At 43.3% G+C, this 27,512-nt stretch overlaps 1 protein-coding gene across 2 annotated transcripts in view; it reads right to left on the bottom strand.

The window, feature by feature from the left end:
* The window catches only part of TDRD9 (tudor domain containing 9), a 147,788-nt gene that overhangs the window by 61,310 nt on the left and 58,966 nt on the right, over positions 1 to 27,512 (bottom strand). For both annotated transcript variants that reach the window (XM_049897976.1, XM_049897977.1), the window contains exons 7-15: positions 26,464 to 26,628; positions 22,812 to 22,915; positions 9,621 to 9,685; positions 8,150 to 8,204; positions 7,903 to 7,987; positions 6,610 to 6,667; positions 5,055 to 5,159; positions 3,011 to 3,108; positions 2,349 to 2,480 (exon numbers count right to left, since the gene is read on the bottom strand). In XM_049897976.1, coding sequence (XP_049753933.1) covers positions 2,349 to 2,480; positions 3,011 to 3,108; positions 5,055 to 5,159; positions 6,610 to 6,667; positions 7,903 to 7,987; positions 8,150 to 8,204; positions 9,621 to 9,685; positions 22,812 to 22,915; positions 26,464 to 26,628 — 867 coding nt within the window. The remainder of the gene's footprint in view (positions 1 to 2,348; positions 2,481 to 3,010; positions 3,109 to 5,054; positions 5,160 to 6,609; positions 6,668 to 7,902; positions 7,988 to 8,149; positions 8,205 to 9,620; positions 9,686 to 22,811; positions 22,916 to 26,463; positions 26,629 to 27,512) is intronic.

The raw sequence follows: 27,512 nt of genomic DNA, 5'->3' as shown, positions 1-27,512 counted from the left end.
TTAAAGTGTTAAAAAGCAAAGATGTCACTTTCAGGACTAAGGTGCACCTGAGCCAAGTATGCACAAGTTAGACAATAAGGAAGACCGAAGAAGAGCTGATGCCTTTGCATTATGGTGCTGGCAAAGAATATTGAATATACCATGGACTGCCAAAAGAATGAACAAAGGTGTCTTGGAAGAAGTACAACCAGAATGTTCCTTAGAAGCGAGAATGGCGAGACTTCATCTCACATACTTTGGGCATCATGCTTGGTGAAGTAGAGGCTCACCAAAAAAGAGGAAGGTCCTCAATGAGATGGATTGACACAGTGGCTGCAACAATGAGCTCAAGCATAACGATTGTGAGGATGGCGCAGGACGGGGCAGTGTTTCATTCTATTGTACACAGGGTCATTGTGAATTGGAACCAACTTCACAGCACCTAACAACAACAACAAAAACAGGATGGCTAAGATCAAAAAATGGAAAACAATAAATGTTAGCGAGAATGTGGGGAATTGGAACCCTTACTCAATGCTGGTTGGAATGCAAAATGGTACAGCCATTGTGGACAACAGTGTAGTGGTTCCCTAAAAAACTAAAATTAGAGCTACCATATGACCCAGCAATTCCACCCCTAGGTATACACCCAAAAGACTGGAAAGTAGAGACTCAAATGGAGACTTGTACACCAGTGTTCACTGCGGCACTATTCACAATAGCCAAAAGGTGGGAACAACCTAAATGCCCATCAACGGATGAATGATAAACAAAATGTGGTACATATATACAGCAGAATGCTATTCAGCCAGTAGGAAAAAATGAAGTCTCAATCCCAAATCCACCACACTCACTGCCATCGAGTAAATTCTGACTCATACGGACCACACAGGACAGTGTAGAACTGCCCCATACGGTTTCCAAGACTGTAAATCTTTAAGGAAGAAGACAGGCACATCTTTCTCCTGTGCAGTGGCTGGTGAGTTTGAATCGCCCACCTTTTGGTTAGCAGCCGAGTGCTTTCACTACTGCACCACCAGGGCTCCTCCTCTGAAGTCTTGATACATGCTACAATACGGATGGAGCTGGAAGACACTATGCTGAGTAAGTAAGTCAATCACAAAATGACAAATATTGTATGACCTCAGTTACATAAAAAGATAAGAAAAGCCATATGTATAGAGAGCCAAGTTTATTAGTGGTTACCAGGGGTGGGAGGGAGAGGGGAAAAAAGGGTTAGCAGTAATGGAAACACCGCACTGACGAAGCGTAGGGTTGCACAGCTGATTACGGTCACTGCTGCCAGTAAGTTGCACAGTTGTAAAAAGTTGAACTGGTCAACACTGTGTGATAGATGTATTTACAACAATGACCAAAAGCTGCCGAGGCTGCTTAGGTACAACCAAAAATCTCACAGGATTCGGTTTCTTAGTTTGGATGTTTAGGGTCATGGTTTCGTGGGGCATCCCAGTTATCTGGTCTAGTAACATGTTCAGTGCTTCTGTTCTACCTCTTAGTTCACAGCATAGTGCCTGGGGTCTTAACAGTTTACAGGCGGCCATCCAAGGCACAATTGGTCTCTATTCCCCTGGCGCAACAAAGGAAGACGGAGTCAGGGATAGGAGGGGGATATGGAATACGTGGCTAACTGCCTTCGTGAACAACTGTTTCCTCTACCACAAGACCAGAAGAACGGAATGGTGCCTGGCTACCCTTGCTAAACATTTTGATCAAAGATTTCATAGAAGAATCCTGATCAAAAGGGGGGAAATACAGAACAGAATTTCAAATACTCATGGACTCCATACTTTCTGGAGTCATGAAGGTCTAATGAACTCCTGGAACTACTGCCCTGAGATAATCTTTAAATCTTAAACCAAAAAATATCCCCTGACATCTTCTTAAAATCAAACAATAGTTTAGCTCAGCTAGTAAAAAATGTCTGCCTTGAGCACTATGCTCTTTTAAGATCTATATGGGATTAAAGTGACAACAGCAACTTGGAAGATTAGATAGCAACCTTAGGGGGCAGTGAATTTATGTTAATGGTGGAGGAACAACTCGGAAAAGGAGGGTGAGAAGGATTACACGACTCCAAGGATGTCATCAGTGTCACTAAGCTGCTGAATTGGTATATGTTTTGCTGTGTATATTCTCAACGACGACAACAAAATAAAATTAAAAAAAAAAAGAACAAGTACAGAACCTGGAATCAACAGTCAGCCACTACACAGGCTTTTCAAACAAATACTGATTATTTACAATACTCAACACATCTTAAAGATATCCACATTCAGAATTTAGGTCCCCAACCCACAAATAATTAACTTAGCTCTGCCCAACACCCCATAAACACTAGAGAGCCCTACCTCCTTCAAGAGAAGGATGGTACGTTCAATATCACTCAGACTCGGTGGAGAGAGGGCAGTCGCCAACAAAGCTCTTGGCTCACCCATGTCAAGTAATTTCACTTTCAATATTGTGCTTCCTAACGGACATCGCTGAAAAGAAAAACGTTCAAATTCACAAGAGAATTAAATCAATTAACCTATTCACAGAACTAGTGCTTTAGAGAGAGAAGAGCAGCGAAAGAGAAGTAGGAAGGGTGAGAAAGGGAGAAGTGAGAATGAGAGAGAGAGATGGGGAGAGAGAATGAGAAGGAAGAGAAAGAGGCTAGGGAAAGAAAGAGGTGAGACAGAGAAAGAAAGAGGAAGAGAGAAACAAGAGAGCGAGAAAGAGAGGAGAGAAAGGAGAAAGAAGAGAAAGAAAAGAGCCAGCTGCACAATAACCACTCACAGCAGAAGCACGGAACAGCAGCATTCAAGCACAATCCTGTCACCCAGCCAAAACCTAGACTGCACACAGTCCCTGCACAGCACCTGGGGCTTAGTGAGCGGCAAGCTCATACTGTGATTAAGGACGTGGACGGTCAGAAGTCACAATTTCCCTGGAACCCAAACTGCACAAGACCTAGTATCACACTCCTCAGACTGCTCAGTAGAGCTCTATCTATAACACAGGAAAGCGTTACCAGCATCTCGGGGATGACGTGGTCAGGGATGGAGCTGTCCCAGAAGTCCTTGTGCACCAGCCTGTAGCAGTGCCCCTTAGACACTCGCCCGGCACGGCCTTCAATGAGAGAGAAGTGCAGGCACCATTTGACATTCATGACTTCAATATTAACATAAAGATGTGCTTACTTAAGAATAATACTACTACTTTAAATGTTAATTAAGAAAAGGCCCTTGTTATCTTCTACCAGACCAGTTCAATAAACAGCTGTGTCACGTGGGGTCACTATGAGTCAGAACTGACTTGACAGCACCCAACAACAACAGTGATGTCAAGACGCCACCACCAAGAGAAGCTGAAGGGAAGGCTCCCGGGACTCTAAGCACTACTTTTCAACTTCCTGTAAGGGAAAAATTCTATAATAAACATCTAACTGTAGAAATTTTGTACAAACAAAAAGGTAGAGAAAAGATACAACTCCAATAATCTTAAATTAAAACTGACCCAAAGATAAATCACCTTTAACATCTTGTATATTTATTTCCAGTCATTTTTTTAAGCATAGTGTCATGGATTGAATTGTGTCCCCCAAAAATATGTAGCAACTTGGTTAGACATGATTCCCAGTATTGTGCAGCTGTCCTCCATTTTCTGGTTGTAATTTTATGTTAAAGAGGATTAGGGTGGAATTGTAATGCCCTTACTAAGGCGGCATCCCTGATCCAATGTAAAGGAAGTTTCCCTGGAGTGTGGCCTGCACCACCTTTTATCTTAAAAGGAAAAGGGTATGAGTGGTGACCTCATACCACCAAGAAAGCAGTGCTGGGAGCAGAGCGCGTCCTTTGGACCTGGGGTTCCTGCGCAGAGAAGCTCCTAGACCAGGGGAAGACTGATGACAAGGACCTTCCTCCGAAGCCTTTTCCTGGAGCTGACACCCTGAATTTGAACTTCTAGCCTACTAGACTGTGAGAAAATAAACTTCTCTTTGTTGAAGTTACCCACTTGTGGTATTTCTGTTACAGCAGCACTAGATGACTAAGACACATGGTTTTTTGGGTTTCGGGGGAGAGGGAGGTTAAACAGAGGAGGGTGATTACATATATTCAATTTTATATCCTTTTTTCCCCTAGCATTATTTCTTTTTTTTTTTTTTATAACAATACATAACTCAAATGTAAGGTTTTCCCAAAGTTTTGAGAAACTCTTTATGACCATATTTTAATGGCTACTTAATCACCCTGTTAACCCTTCTCTGGCAAACTCTCCCAGGAACAGTCGAGGTCCTGGGTCGGGTCTCAGCCCCGCACTTCCTTGGAGAAACTGCCAGCTTGCTACTTCCCTGTCCACAGTACATCCCTGATGGACCCATGAGTGCACTCAGCTTGCAGGGTTGCTACAAGGACTAGACAACTTATGACATATAAAGCACTCAGGGCAGTGCCTGGCTCTGGTAGACATTTATATAATGTTGCCTTTATTACTTTTTTAATAGGATAGATTTATGACCCAATATTCAACAGGCACTTCTGGTATTCTTGGGGTGGTGCCTTACCTCCCCTCCTGAAAAGGTTCTTTAATAGAACACCAGTGATTTCTAAGCCTCCACCACGGCCCTGCCCCCTAAAGGTACCCTCCACCTGGGGGAGCACAGCAACCTATCCTGGGTGTGTTCTGCACTGCATGGGCCTCTCAGCCAGCTCAGGAGACCAACCCTAGAAAGAGCAAGGCTGGCAGAGAGGCCAGAGGGAGGAGCATCGCAGATGAACGGGGCCCCTGTGCTCCCACAGCTCTCCACCAAAAACAAGAAAAGCTCGCTGGGGGCAATCGTGCGCAGCACTGATGGGCACACCTGCTGGGTACAGACCGTCACTGAGGGTGCCAGAGACTAGGGACACACGGACCCAAGGGGTGCATCTGACAACACATGAGACGTTGTTAAAATTAAAACTGGTTCCAACAGAGAAAGCATCTGGAGTTAAGAGTAAAAACACAAACACAGATGGATACACAGCTGAAGGTGCTACCCAACAGTCGTGTCATCACTGCCCCTGATGGTACCTTACCTTTCCTCTGATCACAGCTGGTCTTAGAGGCCCAACTCAGCCGTAGACTCTGGTAATTCGTATCTTCATCACAAACCAGAGTTCTGGTCAGACAGAAATCTATAACTGTCATTTAAAACAAGGAAAGTAAGCATCATGCTCCCAAGAACTAATGGCAAAATAAACCACAGAGCACTGTGATGAAGCAGGGAAAGAGGCAGCCCCAGAGTGAGGGCACACACGGGGACTGGTCTCTGGCCAAATCCTCTTGCTAAAGATGGGTGTCTCAGGTGTAAAGAGCTGTAACTGTGAGGAGCTCCTCTGGGACGGCCCCGCCCACCTCTAGCTGCCTGCTCCCCTGCTCATCTCGCCCCAGCCACCTAGCCTCCCTGCTAGTTCCTGACCACCCTAGGTGGGCCCTTGCCTTAGGGGCATTGTCCCTTCTGTTCCTTCCACCCAAAATGTTCTCCCTGCTGGGTACCGGCGGGCTCCTTCCCTCCTTCACCTTTCAGGACTGGCTCAAACATTCCCCTCTGGCTGAAGCCCTCTTGGCCACTTCATCCACAATTTCCCTTGTCCTCCCGTGTGCCCTCTCACCCTACCCTCCCTACTTCATTCTTCTTCTTAGGCTCATGGTCCTTTAACTTACTACAGATTTTTATTTCCCTTATCCTCTGTCTGTCTTTGCCATACCCTCTCCTGGATGTCAATGGCATTAAAAGAAAGACTTCTGTCTGTTCTGTTTACTGCTCTGTCCCAGCACCTATATCATCCCTGGCACAGAGACAAAAGCTCAGGAAAACACACCTGTCACTGCCCTCTTGTCCACCGTGGCCCAGCTTACGTCCACCCGGCTGCTCCCCAGAAAAAGCCAATGCCTGCCTGAACGCATCTCTGTGCACCCGGCACGTCAGTGTGGGCCTCTGCTCAAACACACTTCCTCCAAAGACCATTTCCCACTAACTACAACCCCTTTCCCTGCTTTACTTCCTGCACAACATTTATTTCCACCTGAAATGATACGTTTCTGACGTGCTAATTATCTCTCCCACTGGAATGTAGCCATTATGAGAACAGGGACATTGTCTTACTGTATCCGAGCATCAAGAATAGTACATGGCCCATGTCTGGCTTTCAAATAGGAAACAGTAAATTAAGAACACATATGCAGGCTACTGGGTTACTGCACAGCTACCTCCAGCAGCAGAGAGGACTGGGCTCCTCCCCGGCACCTGCTTGCCCTTGGTCACAGAACTCCACTTCCCACAAGGTCACCAACACCTCCTCAGAGCAACCTCGCCCCAAAAGCTGCCCAAGTGATGAGGAAGTGGGGAACTAAAAGACGGAGCTGTGTGAGCTCACTTTCCTAAATTCTCTCTTCCCAAGCATAGGGTCACTACGAGTCCGAACCCAACTCGATGGCACCTAACAACAACAAACAGGGAGGGGGTGGGGAGGAAAGAACAATTCTTCGTTCTTTCAAAGAAAGGAAGGGAGGAAGGACAATTCATGAGGGGCAAATAAGCCTGTAAATACTATGCTTATGTCATGATGAAGAAAAAGAGGTGGCTCTCACCGTATTTGACGTGTGGGACTGTTAAGGAACTCTCTGCAATGTTGGTGGACAGAATAATCTATCAAAAGTCAAAGAAAATAATCTGACATTCTTATTACGTTCTAGATAGCATTAGCAAAAGTTCACAAAACTCTTGAACTAAAAAATTATTTTAGAACTTCTTAAGGTAAATACTTACTCAGATTTTGAAATTAACCATTTTTCTATTTTATACAAGTCAGAATTGGCAGGGGTGGGGGAATGGGATTAGGACTAGGAGGAGGAGGAACAATGAAAGCTGGAGGAAGAGGAGGAGGGCTGCAGAGCAAGGGCTCCAAAGCCAGCTTGCTCTGAGCCCCAGCTCTGCTCCCTACTACTGCGGAGCCTTGGGCAGGTTACTCACTTACTCTCTGCACCTCATGTTTTTTCGTTTGTGAAGATCATAAGCATTAATAAACACAGGAAGCTGAGAACTGCTCCTGGCACAAACCAGGTACCCAATAAATATAAGCTTCTATCTGCAGCAGTTCCACCACACCGGTACCAGACGTCTGCATGTGCCAGGCCCTGTTAAGTACTACAGTTTCCGTGCCGAGAGACCTGTCATTTTAATTACCCCTCCTAGCAACTACTTTCAAACTGATACGTTAAGTCTTAGAGAAGTGATCTGCCCAAAGTCACAACTATAGGTGACAGTGACAAGATTCAAAACCGAAGTCCTGTCCAATTTCCAAGTGTATGCTCTTAACCTCCACACCTAAACACAGAAATTACATCCTCTCCCTGACAGAACTCCTCTCGGGAGGCCACCAAAAGCCCCTGACGCAGAGCCGCCCTGGTTTCCCACTCCGCCAGGCTGCTCTCAGAGAGGTCAAGGGGCATGGCTGCCAGTCCAGGGCTTTTTTGGTAATCTCAAGCAGCTCTAGCAGGTGGTGACACGACATTCTCTGAGATGAAAGAAATCCTCCCAAATCAGGACCAAGAATATGGATTCTAACCAAAGTTGCCCCAAGAAGTCCCAGAGACACAAGAACGGGCCCAAAGCGTGCGGTACACCAGGCAGTGAAAGGCACTGAAACCCACCAGCAACAACTCCCTAGAGTTAAGGAAATGAAAAACTTGAGCTGGTCAGCCAATTTTCTTATAATTAAAGACAAACTTAAGTAACATACCCAGTTTAGTATTTGCTTAGGTAGCTAACCACGAGCTACACAGCGTACTACAGGAAGAAACAGAAAGTTCATTGTTCATTAGCAGAATCCTTAAGGAAAATTTACCTGAACTGCTTAGAACTTGTCTTCCCCATTTTCCTACCTTTCGGTACCCAGGGACTGGACTTAAAAATACATTATTCTGCTCCTCTAAAGTCACACTTGAATGAAGTGGATAGACCTGTAATCTAAAAAAAAAAATTCCTAAAATTAAATATCTACAAAGGGTAGACAAACACGAGAGACTTACAAGAGTGAATAACTCTTCATTGAAGTAATTAAAATTACTTAAGGCGGAGACAATGCAGCGGTTTACAAGTAAAAATATAGCAGTATCACTTTAAACACACCTTTTGTGAACCATGTTTGTGAGAAGTTCATGCATGTAGTTTATTTCACCCAGACCTAAGAAAGAGAAAAAGTGGAGAAGGAAAAAAAAAATTTTTTTTTTATTACTAAAAACTAACCTTTAAATTAAGATGCATTTTTTTTCAAAGAAGGTCCTACCAATTCATGTTGACTTTATCCTCTTCATCTAAATATATCAAAATTATAAGTAAAATGTACAATGACATTGACCAACAGCAACTCAAAAATATAATATGAAAAGTTTTTTTCTTCCAAAATTCTCCTTTCCATTACAGCGACTGCCTGTGGGTGCTGGCAGGATGAGTAATTTTATTTATTTTTTCCCATATCTTCCAAATTTCTTACAATAAGCATGAAAAATCTTTACAACCAGAAAATCATAGTTTTAAAGTCTTGGTCATAAAGAGATGCTAAGCTTTTTCATTAGATTCAAGAAATGCTTATCAATATATAAAGCCTGAATGTGCTTTTTGCCTCACCATGAATTGTCAATATTTAAACACTTCAAAAAAGATCAATTAATGAAATATATAAACATGTATCAAATTTGAATTCTCATAAACACGTAACAGAAAGATAACAAACCTAAACTGTAAAACATCATTTATAAGGATTTAACTCGGGCAATATTTAGCAGCTACAGTACCTCTTTTAGGTACTCTTACACAAATGTCACTGTGGCTCTCTGGGGTACTCCCTCCCTGATATGACACTGAGCGTGCAGTAAATGGTCAGTAAACGCTCACCGGGGCAGACACAACTCCACCTACAGCCAGCTGATGGCTGTTTTTGGGACATAAAGCTAACCCACCAAATCAGCCTGAGCAGAACGTGATCCAGGTTTTAAACTCTCCTGGTGCACTCCTTTCTGGCATACCTCTTTGTCCTCCCCATCACTATGAGCACAAACGTGCATGTACTCTAAAACACCTGAATTACTGTCACAGTATTTCATCAACCTATACCACTTGATAAAAAAGTAAAAAGATCATTTTGAAAAAGTACAGTTTGAAATAAGTTAACCTTCTCTGGTATTTTAAAAGCCTGTCTCTCGAACACTGCGAAAGGAGCTCAAGGACACCCTGGTGAAGCTCATGGTATTACAACAGCAACAGGTTACTAACTAAACTTAAACTGTAGACTGATGACAGTTACCTCACATTTATAACCACACACGAAACAGCAAGCTTAACAAGGCCAAATATTTTATTAAAAATTCTGAAGATGGCAAGACTGTCTTCAAAAAGTTAAACTCTTCATTGTCAGTGAGAAACCTTTTCAGAAATACAAAAGTTATAGCAAAAAGTCAAGCAGGAAGCCACATTTGTCTGTGTTCTCAGTGTTCAGAAAGAACAACTCACATGGAGAACTCTACTTCTAAATATTGTGCTAGACTTGAACTTCGCCTCTCTCCAAACTTCACAGTCCAGGTTCCAAAACCATGTTGCTCACCTGGCAAAAACACTAGCACACTGCTCCGTTCCGCCACAATGTGGGCCCCTGACCAGGTCGTGTTCCTGTTGGGAAGGTGATGGGCACAAATATTAATGAAGGCGATGACAGTCACTGTCTTTCTAGAATCCTAATAGTACCAGCTTTGACCTTGGAAGGCTGGTACAGGTCACCCAGTCTAATGTTTTACATAAGGAAACACAGAGGCCCAAGAGGAGACCCCATCCAAGGCCAAGAGCCAATCTATCGCAGGAGCGTGAGGATGTGGACCCAGGCCTCCCAACTCCTACCTTCTCACCTGTACAAACACAGAACCTGTAAGTGTCCCTTGAAATTTAGTTATGTTAATCCACAACTTCAAAACACAAAACATTTAAAATAACTAAAAGCAAAATTTAAGCTTTAAAGAGTCCAAATTATTATCAGAAAGCATTTTTATAGGTGAACATCGCCATCACCATCAAGACATTTACTTTTCTGTGAAATGACAACTTTGACTCTCCCACAAACCCACAAGTTCTGACGACACACCAGGCCCTCCCTTATGCAGACAGCGCTGCGGTAACCAGAGAGACAGGGCCCCTCTCTTTGGGGTTCATACTCCCACTGGAGAGACAGACAAGAAGCAGGTCAGCAGACAAGACACCTTCTGTTTGGCTGTAAAACCAAGAAGGAAACAAACAGGGTGGCACGATGAAGAGTGTGGCGGGGGGCAGGGTTTGTATGGAGCTCTTGCAAAAACGACGGTTAGGGAAGGCTTCTTGGAGGAGGTGATGGATGAGCAAGGAGGCAGCCACAGAAAGCCAAGCCACAACACTACAGGCTATGCCAGGAAGGGGAGGGGATGTTAGTTGTACCATCAGTGCAACAGCAGGGGCCTCAGCCTCTCCTGGTGCTGCACCTCTACTCGGTCACCCCTCCCTGGGGTCACCCCACCAATGACTCATGGGGCAGCCACCATGAGAGGGCAGGCCTGCTTTATAGGTGGGTCAGCATGGAATGCTGGCTACAGCCATGGATGGACGGCCCCACTCGGGGTGCTGCCAAACAGCATGGAAGGGAGGTCCTCCAGAGAGCGAAGGTCAAGCCTTCCATCCTGCAGAAGGCAACATGGCCGTGAGGCAGGGTCCACTACCATGGACGACGTGCAGAGCCAGTGGGTTGGCCAGTTCATCAGGGCCTTGGAAATGACCAGATTGGAAGATTGATGACAAGCACGTTTGGTGAGAGCCTACTGGGGTGGGCAGCCATGATGAGGAAGGCTTTAACCATCAGTGGGCAGGATGTCAGCCAGCGCCTTCCCGTCCAGTTGGGGTTGTTCCATGTCCACGGACAGAGTGGCCACGGTAGCGGGGTGGAGGCTGATGTACAAACTTAACAATGTAGACCTTCCTTGACCATGGCCGATCTGGCTGCTGCCACTGCTGAGTACCAGTCAGCCAGAGGGGAGGGATAATACCAAGTTCTGAATGTGGCGCCATTCTCTGGGAACCAAGCCAGCCAACTGAGGGCAGACAGATTACACTGGATCCCTTCCATCACGAAGGGGTGGTGATCTGTTCTCGTGGGAATGGATACACATACTACCCTGGTTGTAGATCTGCCTTCCCTGCCCGTAATGCTTCTGTCGGCACCACGCGTCATGGACCTCCCGACATCCTTTATGTTTCCGGAGTTTTCCAGACCACAGGCCTCCAGCCAAGGAGTGCACCCTACTCCGCCAATGGGCTCACAATACCCACTGCTCTTACGTGTGCCCAGACGCAGCTGCGTGAGAGATAACAAGAATGCTTCTAGAAGGCCTAGCTGCTGTGCCTGCTGGGTGCAGTCCTACAGGAGGGGCAAATGCTTTATGACAGTGCTAACCCATGGTGCCGCTGCCAGAGCCAGAAGACCAGGTCCAGTGGGCAAGGCGTGGATGCAGGAGCTGGCCCTGTCACTATTACACCTGAAATTCCCTGAAGCGTTCTGCTTCCTAGTTCCACAGCTGTTTTCTGCTGGGCACCTAACTCACTGAGCCAAACACTTCCACCAGAGATGGCGGCCATGGTCCCATGGAACTGGAAGCCAGGCTGACTGTTTTGGGCTCCTCATACCATTGATCCCACAGGCAAGAAATGCATCTTTGTATAGCCAGAGGGCAGTTAATCTGATCCCATGTGGAAACCGGGATGCTGCACAGAGGACTGCGTCTGGAGACCGGGGCCTCACAGGGGTCCCTTTAGTTCCCCTCTTTCCAGTAATAATGGTCAATGGTAAACTGTGGCGACTGATGCACGGGCATCCCAGGGTCACTGAACACCGGAGAAAAAGCTCCAACATGAAAGACAACAACCACAATCACCCAGAAAAAGACCCTCAGAGCAAAGACAGAGCATGCAAGGAATAGGAAATATTTTACAATATCCTCATGATATAAGGCTGCACTGAATTCAAAAACCAGGAAGAGGTGGGTTATAAATAAAAACATTCAAATTACAACAACAACAAAAGTCTTGGAAATTAAAAATGTGACAGAGAAAGAAAGTAGGAGGGAAATGTGATAGAAAAGAGAAGAAAAAGCAGAGGATGAACACAAAAAGACCAATATCCACATAAAGGTTTTCAAAAAGAAAGAAAATGGAAAAAGGAAAATAAATACAAATTATGCCAGATGCCACTTCCAGACATGTGATGGTCTAGAGATACACCTACTTTTAAAAACCACCCTCAAAATAGTGAGGGAAATCTGCTGAGGTCAGGAACAAAACAGGAACACAAAACTACAGACTTCAATACCCCACTTTCAATAATGGATAGAACATTTAGGCAGAAGATCAACAAGGAAAACGCTGAAACTATAAAACTCTTAGAGGAAAACTGTCTTGGTCATCTAGTGCTGCTGTAACAGAAATACCACCAAGTCGCTGGCTTTAACAAAGAGAAATTTATTTTCTCATTGTCTAGTAGGCTACAAGTCCAAATTCAGGGTACCAGCTCCAGGGGAAGGCTCTTTCTCTCTGTCAGCTCTAGAGGAAGGTCCTTGTTATTAATCTTCCCCTGGACTAGGAACTTCTCCACGCAGGAACCCTGGGTCCAAAGGATGCACTCTGCTACCGGCGCTGCTTTCTTGATGGTAACGAGGTCCCCCGCTCTCTCTGCTCACTTCTTTCTTTTATAACTCAAAAGAGACTGGCTCAAGACACAATCCAATCTTGTACATTGAGTCCTGCCTTATTAACATAAGTGCTGCCTATCCCACCTCATTAACATCATAGAGTTAGGATTTATAACATATAGGAAAATCACATCAGGTGACAAAATGTAAACAATCACACAATACTGGGAATCGTGGCCTAGCCAAACTGATAAACATATTTTGGGGGAACACAATTCAATCCATGACCTTGGATTTAGCAAAGGATTCTTAAACATGACACGAAAAACATGAGCAACAAAAGAAAAAAATAGATCAACTGGACTCCACCAAACTTAAAACTTTGGTGCTTCAGTGGACACCATCAAGAAAGTGAAAAGATAACCCGGAGAATGAGGGAAAATATTGGCAAATTATATATCTGATAAGGAACTTATATCTAGAATATGTAAAAAAAAAAAAAAAACGACAAATATTGTATAAGACCACTATTATAAGAACTCGAGAAATAGTTGAAACAGAAAAGAAAATATTCTTTGGTGGTTGCAAGAGAGGGGAGGGAGGAAAGGTGGGAGAAGGGTTTCACTAATTGGATGGGAGATAAGAACTACTTTAGGTGACGGGAAAGACAACACACAACACAGGCGCGGTCAGCACAACTGGACTCGACCAAAAGCAAAGAAGTTTCCTGAATAAACTGAATGCTTCAAAGGCCAGCGTAGCAGGGGCGGGCATTTGGGGACCATGGTTTCAGGGGACATCTAAATCAACTGGCATAATAAAATCCATTAAGAAAACAGTCTGCATCCCACTTTGGAGAGTGGTGTCTGTGGTCTTAAATGCTAGCAAGTGGCCATCTAAGATGCGTCAATTGGTCTCAACCCACCTAGACCAAAGGAGAATGAAGAACACCAAGGACACAAGGTAATTACCAGGCCAAGAGATAAAAAGGGCCACATAAAGCAGAGACTACATCATCCTGAGATCAGAAGAACTAGATGGTGCCCGGCTACAACAGATGACTGCCCTGACAGGGAGCACAACAGAGAACCCCTGAGGGAGCAGGAGAGCAGTGGGATGCAGACCCCAAATTCTCATAAAAAGACCAGACTCAGTGGTCTGACTGAGAAGGACCCCAGTGGTCACGGCCCCCAGACCTTCTGTTGGCCCAGGACAGGAACCATTCCCAAAGCCAACTCTTCAGACAGGGATTGGACTGGACAATGGGATGTAAAGGGATGCTGGTGAGGAGTGAGCTTCTTGGATCAGGTGGACACTTGAGACTGTGTTGGCATCTGCTGCCTGGAGGGGAGATGGGAGGGTAGAGGGGGTTGGAAGCTGGCGGAATGGACACGAAATTTGACATGAAAAGAGAGAGTGGAGGGAGGGAGCGGGCAGTCTCATTGGGGGAGAGCAATTAGGAGTGTATCCCATAACCCGTATAGCAAGGTATATATAAGTTTTTGTGTGAGAGACTGACTTAATTTGTAAACTTTCACTTAAAGCACAATAAAAATTTTTTTAAAAGTGTAGAGACAAAAAAAAAAAAATTTACAACACAAAATGAAAAGACAAATAATTCAAACAAACATGCAAATGCCCAATGCTGTTGTTAGTTGCCATCAAGCTGATTCTGGCGCATAGTGGCCCCATGTGTTACACAGTAGAACTGCTCCACAGGGCTTTCTTGACTATATTCTTTTTTTTTTTTTTTAATTAATTTTTATTAAGCTTCAAGTGAACATTTACCATTCCAATCAGTCTGTCACATGTAGGTTTACATACATCTTACTCCTTCTCCCACTTGCTCTCCCCCTATTGAGTCAGCCCTTTCAGTCTCTCGTTTCGTGCCAATTTTGCCATCTTCCCTCTCTCTCTATCTTCCCATCCCCCCTCCAGTCAAGAGTTGCCAACACACTCTCCAGTGTCCACCTGATTTAATTAGCTCACTCTTCATCAGCATCTCTCTCCCCCGCCGCTGACCAGTCCTTTTCATGCCTGGTGAGTTGTCTTCGGGGATGGTTCCTGTCCTGTGCCATCAGAAGGTCTGGGGAGCATTGCCTCCGGGATTCCTCTAGTCGCAGTCATACCATTAAGTATGGTCTTTTTATGAGAATTTGGGGTCTGTATCCCATTGGTCTCCTGCTCCCTCAGGAGTTGTCTGTTGTGCTCCCTGACAGGGCAGACATCGATTGTGGCCGGGCACCAACTAGTTCTTCTGGTCTCAGGATAATGTAGGTCTCTGGTTCATGTGGTCCTTTCTGTCTCTTGGGTTCTTAGTTGTCGTGTGACCTTGGTGTTCTTCCTTTGCCTTTGCTCCAGGTGGGTTGAGACCAATTGATGTATCTTAGATGGCCGCTTGTTGGCATTTAGGACCCCAGGCGCCACAATTCAAAGTGGAATGCAGAATGTTTTCATAATAGAATTATTTTGCCCATTGACTTAGAAGTCCCCTCAAACCATGTTCCCCAGACCCCAGCCCCTGCTCCTCTGACCTTTGAAGCTTTCATTTTATCCCGGAAACCTCTTTGCTTTTAGTCCAGTCCAATTAGGCTGACCTTCCTTGTATTGAGTGTCTTTCCCTTCGCCCAAAGCAGTTCTTATCTACTGATTGATCAATAAAAAACCCTCTCCCTCCCTCCCCTCTTTGTAACCACAGAAGTATGTGTTCTTCTCCGTTTTTTCTATTTCTCAAGATCTTATAATAGTGGTCTTATACAATATTTGTCCTTTTGCCTCTGACATTTCGCTCAGCATAATGCCTTCCAGATTCCTCCATGTTATGAAATGTTTCAGAGATTCGTCACTGTTCTTTATCGATGCGTAGTATTCCATTGTGTGAATATACCACAATTTATTTACCCATTCATCCGTTGACGGACATCTTGGTTGCTTCCAGCTTTTTGCTATTGTAAACAGAGCTGCAATAAACATGGGTGTGCATATATCTGTTTGTGTGAAGGCTCTTGTTTCTCTAGGGTATATTCCGAGGAGTGGGATTTCTGGGTTGTATGGTAATTCTATTTCTAACTGTTTAAGATAACGCCAGATGGATTTCCAAAGTGGTTGTACCATTTTACAATCCCACCAGCAGTGTATGAGAGTTCCAATCTCTCCGCATCTTGGCTATATTCTTAATGGAAGCAGATCACCTGCGTGGGTTCAAACAGCCAACCTTTAGGTTAGCAGGTGAGTCCAAACTGTTTGCACCACCTAGGGACCTGCAAATGGCCAACAGGCACATGAGAAGATACTCGACATCACTAGTCAACAGGAGAGTGCAAATCAAACCCACAAAGACATACTACTCAATACCCAGCAAGATGGCTGGCATCAAAAAGTCAGGCAACAACAAGTGTTGGCAAGGATGTGGAAAAACCAGAACCCTCACACACTGCTGTCTGGAATGTAACACAGTCTGTCAGTTTCTCAAATGATCAAACGGAGTTACTACACCCATTAAAACTCATTGCCATTGAGTCAATTCCAACTCATAGTGACCCTATAGGGCAGGGTAGAACTACCTCATAGGGTTTCTAAGGAGCGGTTTCTCAAAAGATCAAACACAGAGTTACTATATGATGAAGCAGTTCTACTCCTAGGTGGATAAGCAGCAGAAATGAAAATAAACACACACACAGGAAGTTACACACAAATGTTCACAGCGACATTATTCATAACACCCAAAAGGCAGAAGCAACCCAGGTGTCCATCAACAGATGAACAAACAAAACATGGTATTATCCATGCAATGGAATATTATTCAGCCACAAAAAGGAATGAAGTGCCAACACATGCTACAACATGGATCAACCTTGGAAACTTTATGCTGAGTGGAAAAAAAGTCACAATGTGTAAAACGTGCTAGGATCCAGTTTCGGGGGGAGGGGAACGGCTGTATAAAAGATTCTTGAGAAAACTGGAGGAAATGCGACTATCAGGCAGATACTGAGTAACACTGCGGAATCGTTGTCAACCGTCACAGTGACACGATTCTGTGGTTATGTAGGAGAACGTCCTTATCCTCAGACCAAAAAAACCAAAGCCACTGCCGTCGAGTCGATTCTAACTCACAGTGACCCTATAGGACAGTGCAGAACTGCCCCCACAGGGTTTCCAAGGAGTGGCTGCTGGATTCCAACTGCCAACCTTTTGGTTAGCAGCTGTAGCAGCTCTTAACCACTGTGCCACCAGGGCTCCTATCCTTAGGAGATTCCTGCAGTCACAACCAACGAACACAGACTGAGTCTCCAGAGGAAGGGCAGTGCAGGCACATGCCAAAATACTCAAAGGACTCTTTCTTTCAGGTGCTTCAGAATAAAATATAAATAAAACACAGCAAAAGGCTAACCATCATTGAACATAGATAAACAATATATAGTTGTTTGTTGTACTATCCTTTTAACTGTTCTATATATTAAATTTCTTTCATAAAAAAGTTGAAGGGAATGATCAGTCATATCTAGAAAAATTAAAATTTTAGAAATGAAAAATATAATACATGAGATTAAAAAAAGAGACAAGTTCAACACAATGAAAAGACAATGTACAGACTGGGGAAATTTTTTCAGGAATCATATATCCAATAAACCTCTAATATCCAAAATATATTTTTTAAAACTCCTACAATTTAAGAATAAAAAGATAACCCAATAAAAAAAAATGGACAAACAACTTGAACAGACATTTCACCAAAGAAAATATTCCAATGGCCAACAAGCACATAAAAAGATGCTCAAAGACATTAGCCATTAGGGAAATGCAAATCAAAACCATAATGAGATATTACCTCACCCCATTAGAATGGCAGTGACCAAAAGAATGAAAAAGTGCAGGTGTTGGTGAGGCTGTGGAGACACTGGGACCTTCGTCTGTGGCTGGTGGGAATGTAAAATGGAACAGCAGCTACGGAAAACAGTTTGGTAGTTCCTCAAAAAGTTAAACACGGAATTATCATACGACCCAACAATCTTAATCCTAGGAATATACCCAGCAGAAGTGAAGGCAGGAACACAAACAGAAACCTGTACACCAGTATTCATTGCAGCACTTCTCACAATTAGTCAAAAGGTGAAAACAACCAAAATGTCCATCAACAGAGGAAAGGATAAACAAAACATGGTGTGTCCATACAATGGAATATTATGCAGCCATAAAGACAAATGAAGGCTTGACGAATGCCACAACGTGGATGAACCTTGAGAACACTGTGCTGTTTTAGTGAGATAAATCAGTCACAAAAGGACAAATACTATAGGTTCTCATTTACATGAAATAAGCAATGATATAGAAACCAAAGATTACTAATGGTTACCAAGGGTGGGACGGAGGGGGAAAGGAGACGTTTTTGCTTATGGGCATTGAATTTATGTTAATAGTGGTGAAATAACTTGGAAAAAGATAGCAATAATGGTTGCACAACATGAAAAATGTAATCGACGTCACTGAAGCGTGTATGTGGAATCAGTGAACGTTTCATTGTATATACATCCACCACAAGAAAAACGTTTAAAGACAGGTTTACCAGTAGATTAGATGAAATGGAGAGGCACTGAAGCAGACGATATTTATTTTAAAAATTACCCAGACTGCAGCCCAGCAAGACAAGAAGACGAAAAACACAAAAGATGAAAGAGATTTAAATGACAGAATGGGATAGGAGCTAATCTATGGTTAATCAGTGTCCCAGAAAGAACAGAAAAAGAGGGAGAGGCAATATTTGAAGAGGTAATGGTGAGAATTTTCCAGAATTGATCAGATTCCATAAGCCCAGTGGTTCTGAAGGAAGATAAATAAAAACAAATTTATGTCTACTCATAGCAATGAAACTACACAACGTCTAAGAATACATGTGAAATTCAGCAGAGCAAAAAGATGGATTTACCGACAAGGAGCAATTAGACAAATCAGCCTTCTCACTGTAATTCCAGAAGCCAGAAGATAATGGGAAAATATCATCAAAAGACAGAACGATAAAAATGGGTGCATTTTACTGTATGTAAACTAATCATTTAAATAATTAGAAAAAGAAAATATAAGGAAAGAAATAATATCTCAACCTAGAATTTTACACCTAACAAAACTGTATTTCAAGAATGAGAGTGAAATACAAACATTTTTAGCTAAACAGAAATTGAGAAAATCTACCAACAGACCCTTATTACAGGAACCTTTGAAAGCCTTTAGAAAAAATGAAAATGATCCAGGAAGGAAAGTCTAAGATGCAAGATAGACTGATGAATACGTAACAGCTATGGACTGTTGATGCTGTTGTTAGGTTCCAGCGGGTCAGTTCCGACCCACAGTGACCCTACACACGACAGAACAAAACACTGCCCAGTCCAGCACCATCCTCACAATCCTTGTTATGCTTGAGCCCTTAAGCCCTTTGCTGTAGCCACTATGTCAATCCACCCTGTTGAGGGTATTCCTCTTTTTCGCTGACCTTCTACTTTACCAAGCATGATGTCATTCTCCAAGGACTGATCCCTCCTGAGAACATGTCCAAAGTAGGTGAGACAGAGTCTCGGCATCCTTGCTTCTAAGGAGCATTCTGGTTGTACTTCTTTCAAGACAAATTTGTTCTTTTGGCAGTCCATGGTATATTCAATATTCTTCCCCAACACCACAATTCAAAGGCAGCTTCTTCGATCTTCCTTATTCACTGTCCAGCTTTCACATGCATATGAGGTGATTTGAAAACACCATGGCTTGGGGCAGGTGCACCTTAGTCTTCAAGGGGACATCTTTGCTTCTCAACACTTTAAAAAAGGTCCTTTGCAGTAGATTTGCCCAGTGAAATGAATCTTTTGATTTCCTGGCTGCCGCATCCATGGGTGTTGATTGTGGATCAAAGTAAAATGAAATCCTTAACAACTTCAATCTTTTCTCCGTTTATCATGATGTTGCTCGTTGGTCCAGTTGTGAGGATTTTTGTTTTCTTTATGTTGAGGTGTGATCCGTACTGAAGGCTGTGGTCTTTGAAATTCATCAGTAACTTCAAGTCCTCTTTACTTTCAGCAAGCAGGGTTGTGTCATCTGCATAAGCAGGTTGTTAATAAGTCTTCTTCCAACCCTGATGATGCATTATTCCTCATATACTCCAGCTTTTTGTATTATCTGCTTAGCATACAGACTGAATGTGTATGGTAAAAGGTACAACCCTGATGCACACCTTTCTTGACCTTAAATCACGCAGTATCCCCTTGTCATGTTCAAATGACTGCCTCTTGATCTATGTACAGGTTCTACGTGAGCACAATTAAGTCTTCTGGAATTCCCATTCTTCACAATGTTATCCATATGTCATGGATTGAACTGTGTGTCCCCCCAAAATTTGTGTCAACTAGGTTAGGCCATGATTCCGAGTACTTCGTAATTGTCCTCTATTTTGTGATTGATATAATTTTCCTGTATGTTGTAAGGAAACCCTAGTGGTGTGGTGGTTAAGAGCTACAGCTGCTAACCAATTCAGCAGTTTGAATCCACCAGGTGCTCCTTGGAAACTCTATGGGGCAGTTCTACTCTGTCGTATAAGGTCACTATGAGTCAGAATTGACTCGACAACAAAAAGTTTTTGGGTTTTTTTGGTATATGTTATAAATCCTGATCTCTGCCTGTGATTAATGAGGCAAGACTGGATTTTGTTGAAGAAGATTAAGGTAGGACCTTGCTCAGGTCACGTCCCTGATCCAATGTAAAGGGAGTTTCCCTGGGGTATGGCCTACATCGCCTTTTATCTTATAAGAGATGAAAGGAAAGGGAAGTGACCAGAGAGTTGGAGATCTCATACCACCAAGAAGGAAGCACCTGGAGCAGAGCGTGTCCTTTGGACCTGGGGTTCCTGTGTGGAGAAGCTCCTAGTCTAGGGGAAGACTGTTGACAAGGACCTTCCTGCAGAGCCAACAGAGAAAGCCTTCCCCTGGAGGTGACATCTTGAATTTGGACTTCCAGCCTACTAGACTGTGAGAGAATAAACTTCTGTTTGTTGAAGCTATCCACTTGTGGTATTTCTGTTGCAGCAGCACTAGGTAACTAAGACTCCATAATTTGTTGTGATCCACACAGTTAAATACCTCTGCACAGTCAATAAAACACAGGTAAACATCTTTCTAGTATTCTCTGCTGTCAGCCAGGATCTGACATCAGCAATGACATCCCTTGTTTCATGTCCTCTTCTGAATCTGGCTTGAATTTCTGGCAGTTCCCTGTCGATATACTGCTGCAGCTGCTTTTAAATGATCTTCAGCAAAATTTTCCTTGCGTGTGATATTAATGATATTGTTCAATAATTTCTGCATGCACTTGGATCACCCTTCTTGGGAATAGGCATAAATATGGATCTCTTCCAGTCGGTTGGCCAGGTAGCTGTCTTCCAAATTTCCTGGCATAGATGAGTGAGCACTTCCAGTACTGCATCCATCTGATGAAATATTTCAATTGGTGTTCCACCAGTTCCTGGAGCCTTGTTTTTCTCCAGAGCCTTCAGTGCAGCTCGCACTTCTTCCTTCAGTACCATCGGTTCCTGATCGTATGCCACCCCCTGAAATGGTTGAACATCAACCGGTTCTTTTTGGTACGGTGACTCTGTGTCTTCCTTCTTCCTTCCATCTTCTTTTGATGCTTCCTGCGTTGTTTACTGTTTTCCCTATAGAATCCTTTACTATTCCAACTCAAGGCTTAAATTTTTTCTTCAGTTCTTTCAGCTTGAGAAATGTCGAGCGTGCTCTTCACTTTTGGTTGTCTATCTCCAGCCCTTTGTACATGTCATTGTAATACTTTACTTTGAATAAATAAAAATTGTAGATTGGGTAAATATAAACATAATGATGATATAAAAGACAAGTTGGTAAGAGCTGGTAAAAAAGATGTAAAATAATCAACAATTGCATGTAAGCTGGAAGGGGGGTGTGACTAGGGTTACAGTCACCTCATTGTAAGGCCACTGTGTTGTTCAGAGGAAGGTAACAACTTTATGCAAGTTTAAATTTTAAGACTAATGACTAAAAACAGAGAAATATTCTGTGTGAGTGAGAGAGAGATGTGTGTGTATGAGAGAATGTGTGTCCATGTGTGACAGAGAGAAAGGTGTGGGTATGAGACAGAGAATGTGTGTGTGGTATGAGAGTGTGGATATGAGGAAGAGAGAGTATGTGTACGTGATGGAGAGAGAAAGGGTGTGGTGGTAACAAACTTGTGAGAGAAAAGAAAATCTATCAAAGCGACTTAGCTCTGGTTGTTATGAGGAGCTAGGATATACACTCTCATTGTCTCTTGTTCCAAAATATAAATGGTATTTACGGGCTGCAGTAAAATTAGCACAGTAAAGATCCAACAATACAGTATAATATTTTTTAAAATTATATACTCTAACCACCACTTACAACATAAAATTGTTCCAAAGGAAAAAGATGTTCAAGCTTCAAACAGCCAGCTAGAGAACTGAGTGTCTGCATTACACAGGAGACTGCTGAGAGTCGGGAATGGATCTTTATAGTAAATGAAAACAAAAGCAAAGAACAGCTTTCAAGGGTTTCTATTAATGTGGTACTTTAAATTCTACCTCCGGCTTACAATATGACTTCTTTATTTCTGGAAAAACTAGCCTATCCTCAGGCAACGGTGCCTAGCTTTTCACAGGCAGTCCTAAAACTGCACTCGGCATGGCTTCAACTACTTTAAAACGGAAAACTGCCAGCAAAAAAATTTTCAAAATACTAACCTGACTTTAAAAGATATACAAAAATCACTGAAAAAATACTCAGTTACAGGATAGAGAGAGTTGGAAGCTGGCAAAATTATCACGAAAGGAGAGACTGGAAGGGCTGACTCATTAGGGGGAGAGCAAGTGGGAGTAGGGAGTAAGATGTATATAAACTTATATGTGACAGACTGACTTGATTTGTAAACGTTCACTTGAAGCTCAATAAAAGTTAATTTAAAAAAAAACTCAGTTATATCTTAATATTGTAAACACTAAAAAGTTTCAAAATGAATAACTTTTTTTTTAAATCACATACACATTAACATACATTACCAATTGGAGTGCCCCTTACCCGCTCTCTTTCATATCCAAGTCATCAAACATCTGAATTAAGGAGATGGCAACTTTATATATATCTTTTGTTATCACTGGTTCCTCCAGGAGATGAGGAGAAAGCTAAAAACAAGAAAAGCAGAGCTGAAATACCAAAATAGGACCACGGAGGAGAGCCTGGGGCAGGATGGGCTGACTCCCTCCTTTAGCTTATCACTGTTAACAAGTACCCCAAACAGAGAGAGTACCGCTCGCAGCCAGTATCTGCACGCTTGCCACGTGTCCAGCACTACTACAGGCACCTTACACACATGGGACTGTAGTGTTCTATCCCCTGACTCAGCCAGAGGAGCAAGCACGGAGTCGGAGAGCCCACAGACACAGACAAGACATGGCGGCAGGGAACCTGACCTTGAAGACATGGGTTAAGTCACACCCACCATGCAGGGAGCCCAGGGCCAGTGCTCTCCCCTTACCAAGCACCCACCTTGGAGCTCTAAGACTAAAACATGATAATGTGGGACCCAACCAAAACCAAACTCATTGCCTTGAAAATCAAAAGTACAGTCAAGAAAAAGCAACAGTCTACCTGTATTTGCCAACTTAACAATAAAATGTATCTTTGTATTTTACAGAAGTAACATTACCACAACAGGCTTTTGTCTACCAAGGTTCATTGGGGTTCCTAGATTACTTTTAAGTGTGCACTGGAAACAAAGCCTCTGAAACAGAGCCCAGGTGCTTTAAAACTGCCCCTCAGGCACCTCCAGAGAGCCCTAGGGCACCAACACGGACGCAAACCTGAGTCAGGTCAGATTTTCCCATCTGAGCTGATAGTGTTCATGGGACTAAGGCCACAGCTATGTAAGTATCTCCCTACAATATCCAGCACAAAGGCGATGTCGTCATTTCCACGGAATCTATTTTATAGTCATAATGAGTTTTCTTCACCAAGAAAAAAAAGGCTTTATTGTTTAATTAATAATTTTACTTATCAACTACAATAGGTAAGACATTGCATTTGATTTTGTGAAGCACACAACAAAAAAGTTCTCAGGAGATCAACAGCTAGCTATCAACACCACTGCTTTGCAATTTTTCCTTAGTGTAGATGAGGTCAGCCAGCACTGCAAGGAATCCGTTTCTCACTATTACGACAATTCAGTGATGTAAGCATGACATAATTACTTCCATTTAATCTAGTAATTTTGAAGAAGCATTTCTAATAAATTCCTCCTTTTACCTTAAATAATTTTCTGCTTCATCCAAACAGTAACTGATATTCACCATAACACAACTGTACATAAAAGAAATAAAAAGCGGTGTGCTTTTCACGAGCCCCAACAGTGGCATCCAAACCCATGGAGAATTCTTTTCCTGCAAACAGATAAACCGTGGAGAAAGCAAGTCATCATTCCACAAGTAACCTCACTGAGTTCTGAGAATCCGAGCCCAGTGAATACCTTTTAAACACACTGCTAAGACACCAGGTCTTCCTCACCTCACGCCCACTCGGATTGGTTATTACAAGAAAACGCCAAGTGTTGGCGGGGATGTGGGCAAGTGGAACCCTCAGCCGTTGTCAGCGCAGCCGCTATGGAAAATAGTTTGGTGGTTCCTCAAAAAAAAATTAACCTAGAATCACCTTATGGCACAGCAATCCGACTCCTGGGTATATATATGCCCAAAAGAACTGAAGGCAGACTCAAACAGATATTTGTACATCAATGCTCACTGCCACTATTCACAAGAGCCAAAATGTGGAAACAAGCCAAGCAGCCACCAACAGATGACTAGATAAACAAAACATGGTCCATACGTACATTTCAGTGGTCATCACTGGCTTCCCTCTGATGCAGTTAGACATGACAAAGCCCCTCTTCTTACACTAGGTGAAGCCCAGTTAGCCCTCTCATTGTAGTAGATACCACTGTTTACCTCAACATTACAGATGTTTCCAATAGAAGTCAAACTCCTACAGAGCAATCTGTCTGAGTCCATCGGAATCACAAAGGCATATATCCTCCGACCCACCTGCAATCCCACCTCCAGGAATTCATATTCTAGGAAGGCACAGACTACTCAGTGTTTCTCACGCGGGGGTGTTGCAGAAATGTCTCACAATGGCGAGAGGGTGCTGCTGGCATCCGGTGGGTAAAGGCTCGGGATGTTGCTAAGCATCTTACAATGCACAGGACAGTCCCCACCACAGAGTAGTACTTGGCCCAAACAGTCAACAGTTCCAAGGCTGAGGAGCCCTGGCCTACAAGATACACTTCAACATGTGCAAAATGATACATGGGAAAAGTTATTCCCTACGGCACTGTTTTTAATAAAGAAAGACAGGAAACATAGGAGGCTGGTTAAATAAATAACAGCAGGTGTATCCACACAAAGGAAGTTACGCAGCTCTGAAAAGAGAAAGAAAAAGCTACAGACTGATATGGAAAGATGTGAAAAGGCAAGGTGTGCCTAGAATTTATGTAAAAAGAAGAAACAATGCATTCATATTTGCTCATACAGGCAAAATAATTTCTGGAAGTGTTCACAAGAAATTAGTAACAGTGGTTTCCTCTTGTTGGTCGGGGAGCTGGGTGGACAGGACAGAACAGATGAACACAACATACACTCACTGAACAGGAAACAACGGGTTACAACTGTCATGGACTAAACTGTACCCCCCCCCCATATGTGTTGTCAGTCCTAACCTCCATGCCTGTGGTTACAATTCCATTTGGGAATGGGTTCTCTTTGTTATGCTAATGCGGCAGGATTAGTGTAGAATGTATATTGAATCAATCTCTTTTTAGACACAGAAGAGACTGAACAATCAAGGCAGCAGAGATGGGGTAGGAGATGCCAAGCCACACTGAGCTCTCCAGGGAGCCAGGGAACAAGCTGAATAGGCAGTACCCTCCCCCAGAGCCCACAGAGAGAGAACCTTCCCCTAAAGCCAGCACTCTCAGTTCCGACTTCTAGCCTCCTAAACCATGGGAAAACACATTTGTTTGTTAAAGCTACCCACTTGTGGTATTTCTGTCACAGCAGCACCAGATAACTAGATGTCTGTCAACTGTTACAGATGGAATTGTGTCCCCCAAAAACATGCTTTATAAATCCTAACCCCTACACCTGTGGTTTTGGATCCCTGGGGCACAGTGCTTAAGTCCTACGGCTATTAACCAAAATGGCAGCAGTTCAAACCCACCAGCTGCTCCTTGGAAACCCTATGGGGTAGTTCTACTCTGTCCTATAGCATCGTTATGAGTCAGAATAGACTCAACGGCAGCAGGGTTTTTGTTTGTTTGTTTTATACCTGTGGTTATAATCCCATCTGGGAATGTATTTTCTTTGTTATGTTAATGAAGAAGTGTTAGTATAGGGTATTCGTCAATCAATCTCTTTTGAGATATAAAAGCGGATACTAAGCAAGCATACAACCAAGTGAGCAAGCACGACAGGGGGGAAGATCCATGCCAGGTTAGCGCCACAGAACGAGGCAACAGAAGCTGACAGAGACAAAGACCTTTCCCCAGAGTCCACAGAGAAAGCCTTCCCCTAGAGGACTGCCAGCCTCCTACACTTGTAAGAAAATAAACTTCTGTTTGTAAAGCCACTCCCTTGCAGTATTTCTGTTACAGCAGCACCAGGAGTCAGAGACACCAAGGTACCTTGCTGTGGTGGATGTGCACCAGGTCATTGAGGTAATATTCTTCAATCGAATAGGGCTTGCCTTCCACCTCAAAGATGTGCGCAGGGTTCATCTGGTTCTGAACAGGAACCGCAAAGTAGTCTGCAAACTCTTTACAGTTAATGGTGGCTGACATCAAGATTACCTGGAAGACAGTAGGAAGAGTCATTAAGATTAACAACAACAATCATAACACATATATAGATTTTTCGCCGTTCTTCAGTTAATGTATTTTATTTATTAAAGAAATGTGTGAGCAAACAATCATAATATTTTATTTCATAAAACTGAAATCCTTTTTAAATTCCAGGTTTATGTCTGCTCCATCCCTGTATTTAATAACTTTTGAGAGTTTAATAGAATACCTTGATTTAACCTCTAGTGCAATACGAACTACTGCAGTTTAAAGAATACTCACATACCAACTTCTGCTATTTCTCTTCGATGCTTTTACCAAGTGAATAAACTCACATCATCAATAAAGTTACAATATCACCATTATCTAACAGGAAATTGCATCAGAAAACTAAGCAAGAGTAAGCTACCCGATGATGTGTTCCAGAAAAACAAGAGCGTAAACCAGGTGACATTTCCTTCTGTCATCCACAAGGTCGCCATGAGCTAGAGCCAGCTCCAGGGCACCTAACAACCACCACCACTCAGGACAGAGAAGGACAAGGGGTCCAGAAAACCTTGGCTCTACCCCAAGAACCCGGAGAAGCCCAAGACCACAGCTGTACAGCAGCCTGGAGAGAAGCCAGTCCAGGCCAGGTGGGATGGGAGAGGCTCAGGGGCTCAAGGCGTATGTGTGCCAAAAAGCAAATGCAGGATGCTAAAGTTAAGAAACCCAGCCATCAACTGCCTGAGGTGGCCCACCAGCTCCGTCCTGGAGAGGACACGGTGTTCAGGGCTCTGCACGCTGTTCACCGTGGCCACAGTGCTAAGCAGGAGGTAGATACGGCTTACCCGGCTGGCTGCGACTATGCCCAGCAACCAGCAAGGAGGAGTCTGCAGCATACATCTTAGCAG

Source organism: Elephas maximus, chromosome 10 (assembly GCF_024166365.1).
Source record: "Elephas maximus indicus isolate mEleMax1 chromosome 10, mEleMax1 primary haplotype, whole genome shotgun sequence".
NCBI lineage: Eukaryota > Metazoa > Chordata > Mammalia > Proboscidea > Elephantidae > Elephas > Elephas maximus.
The sequence above is the reverse complement of the archived record's forward strand: the minus strand, read 5'-3'. Positions and strand labels throughout refer to the sequence as shown.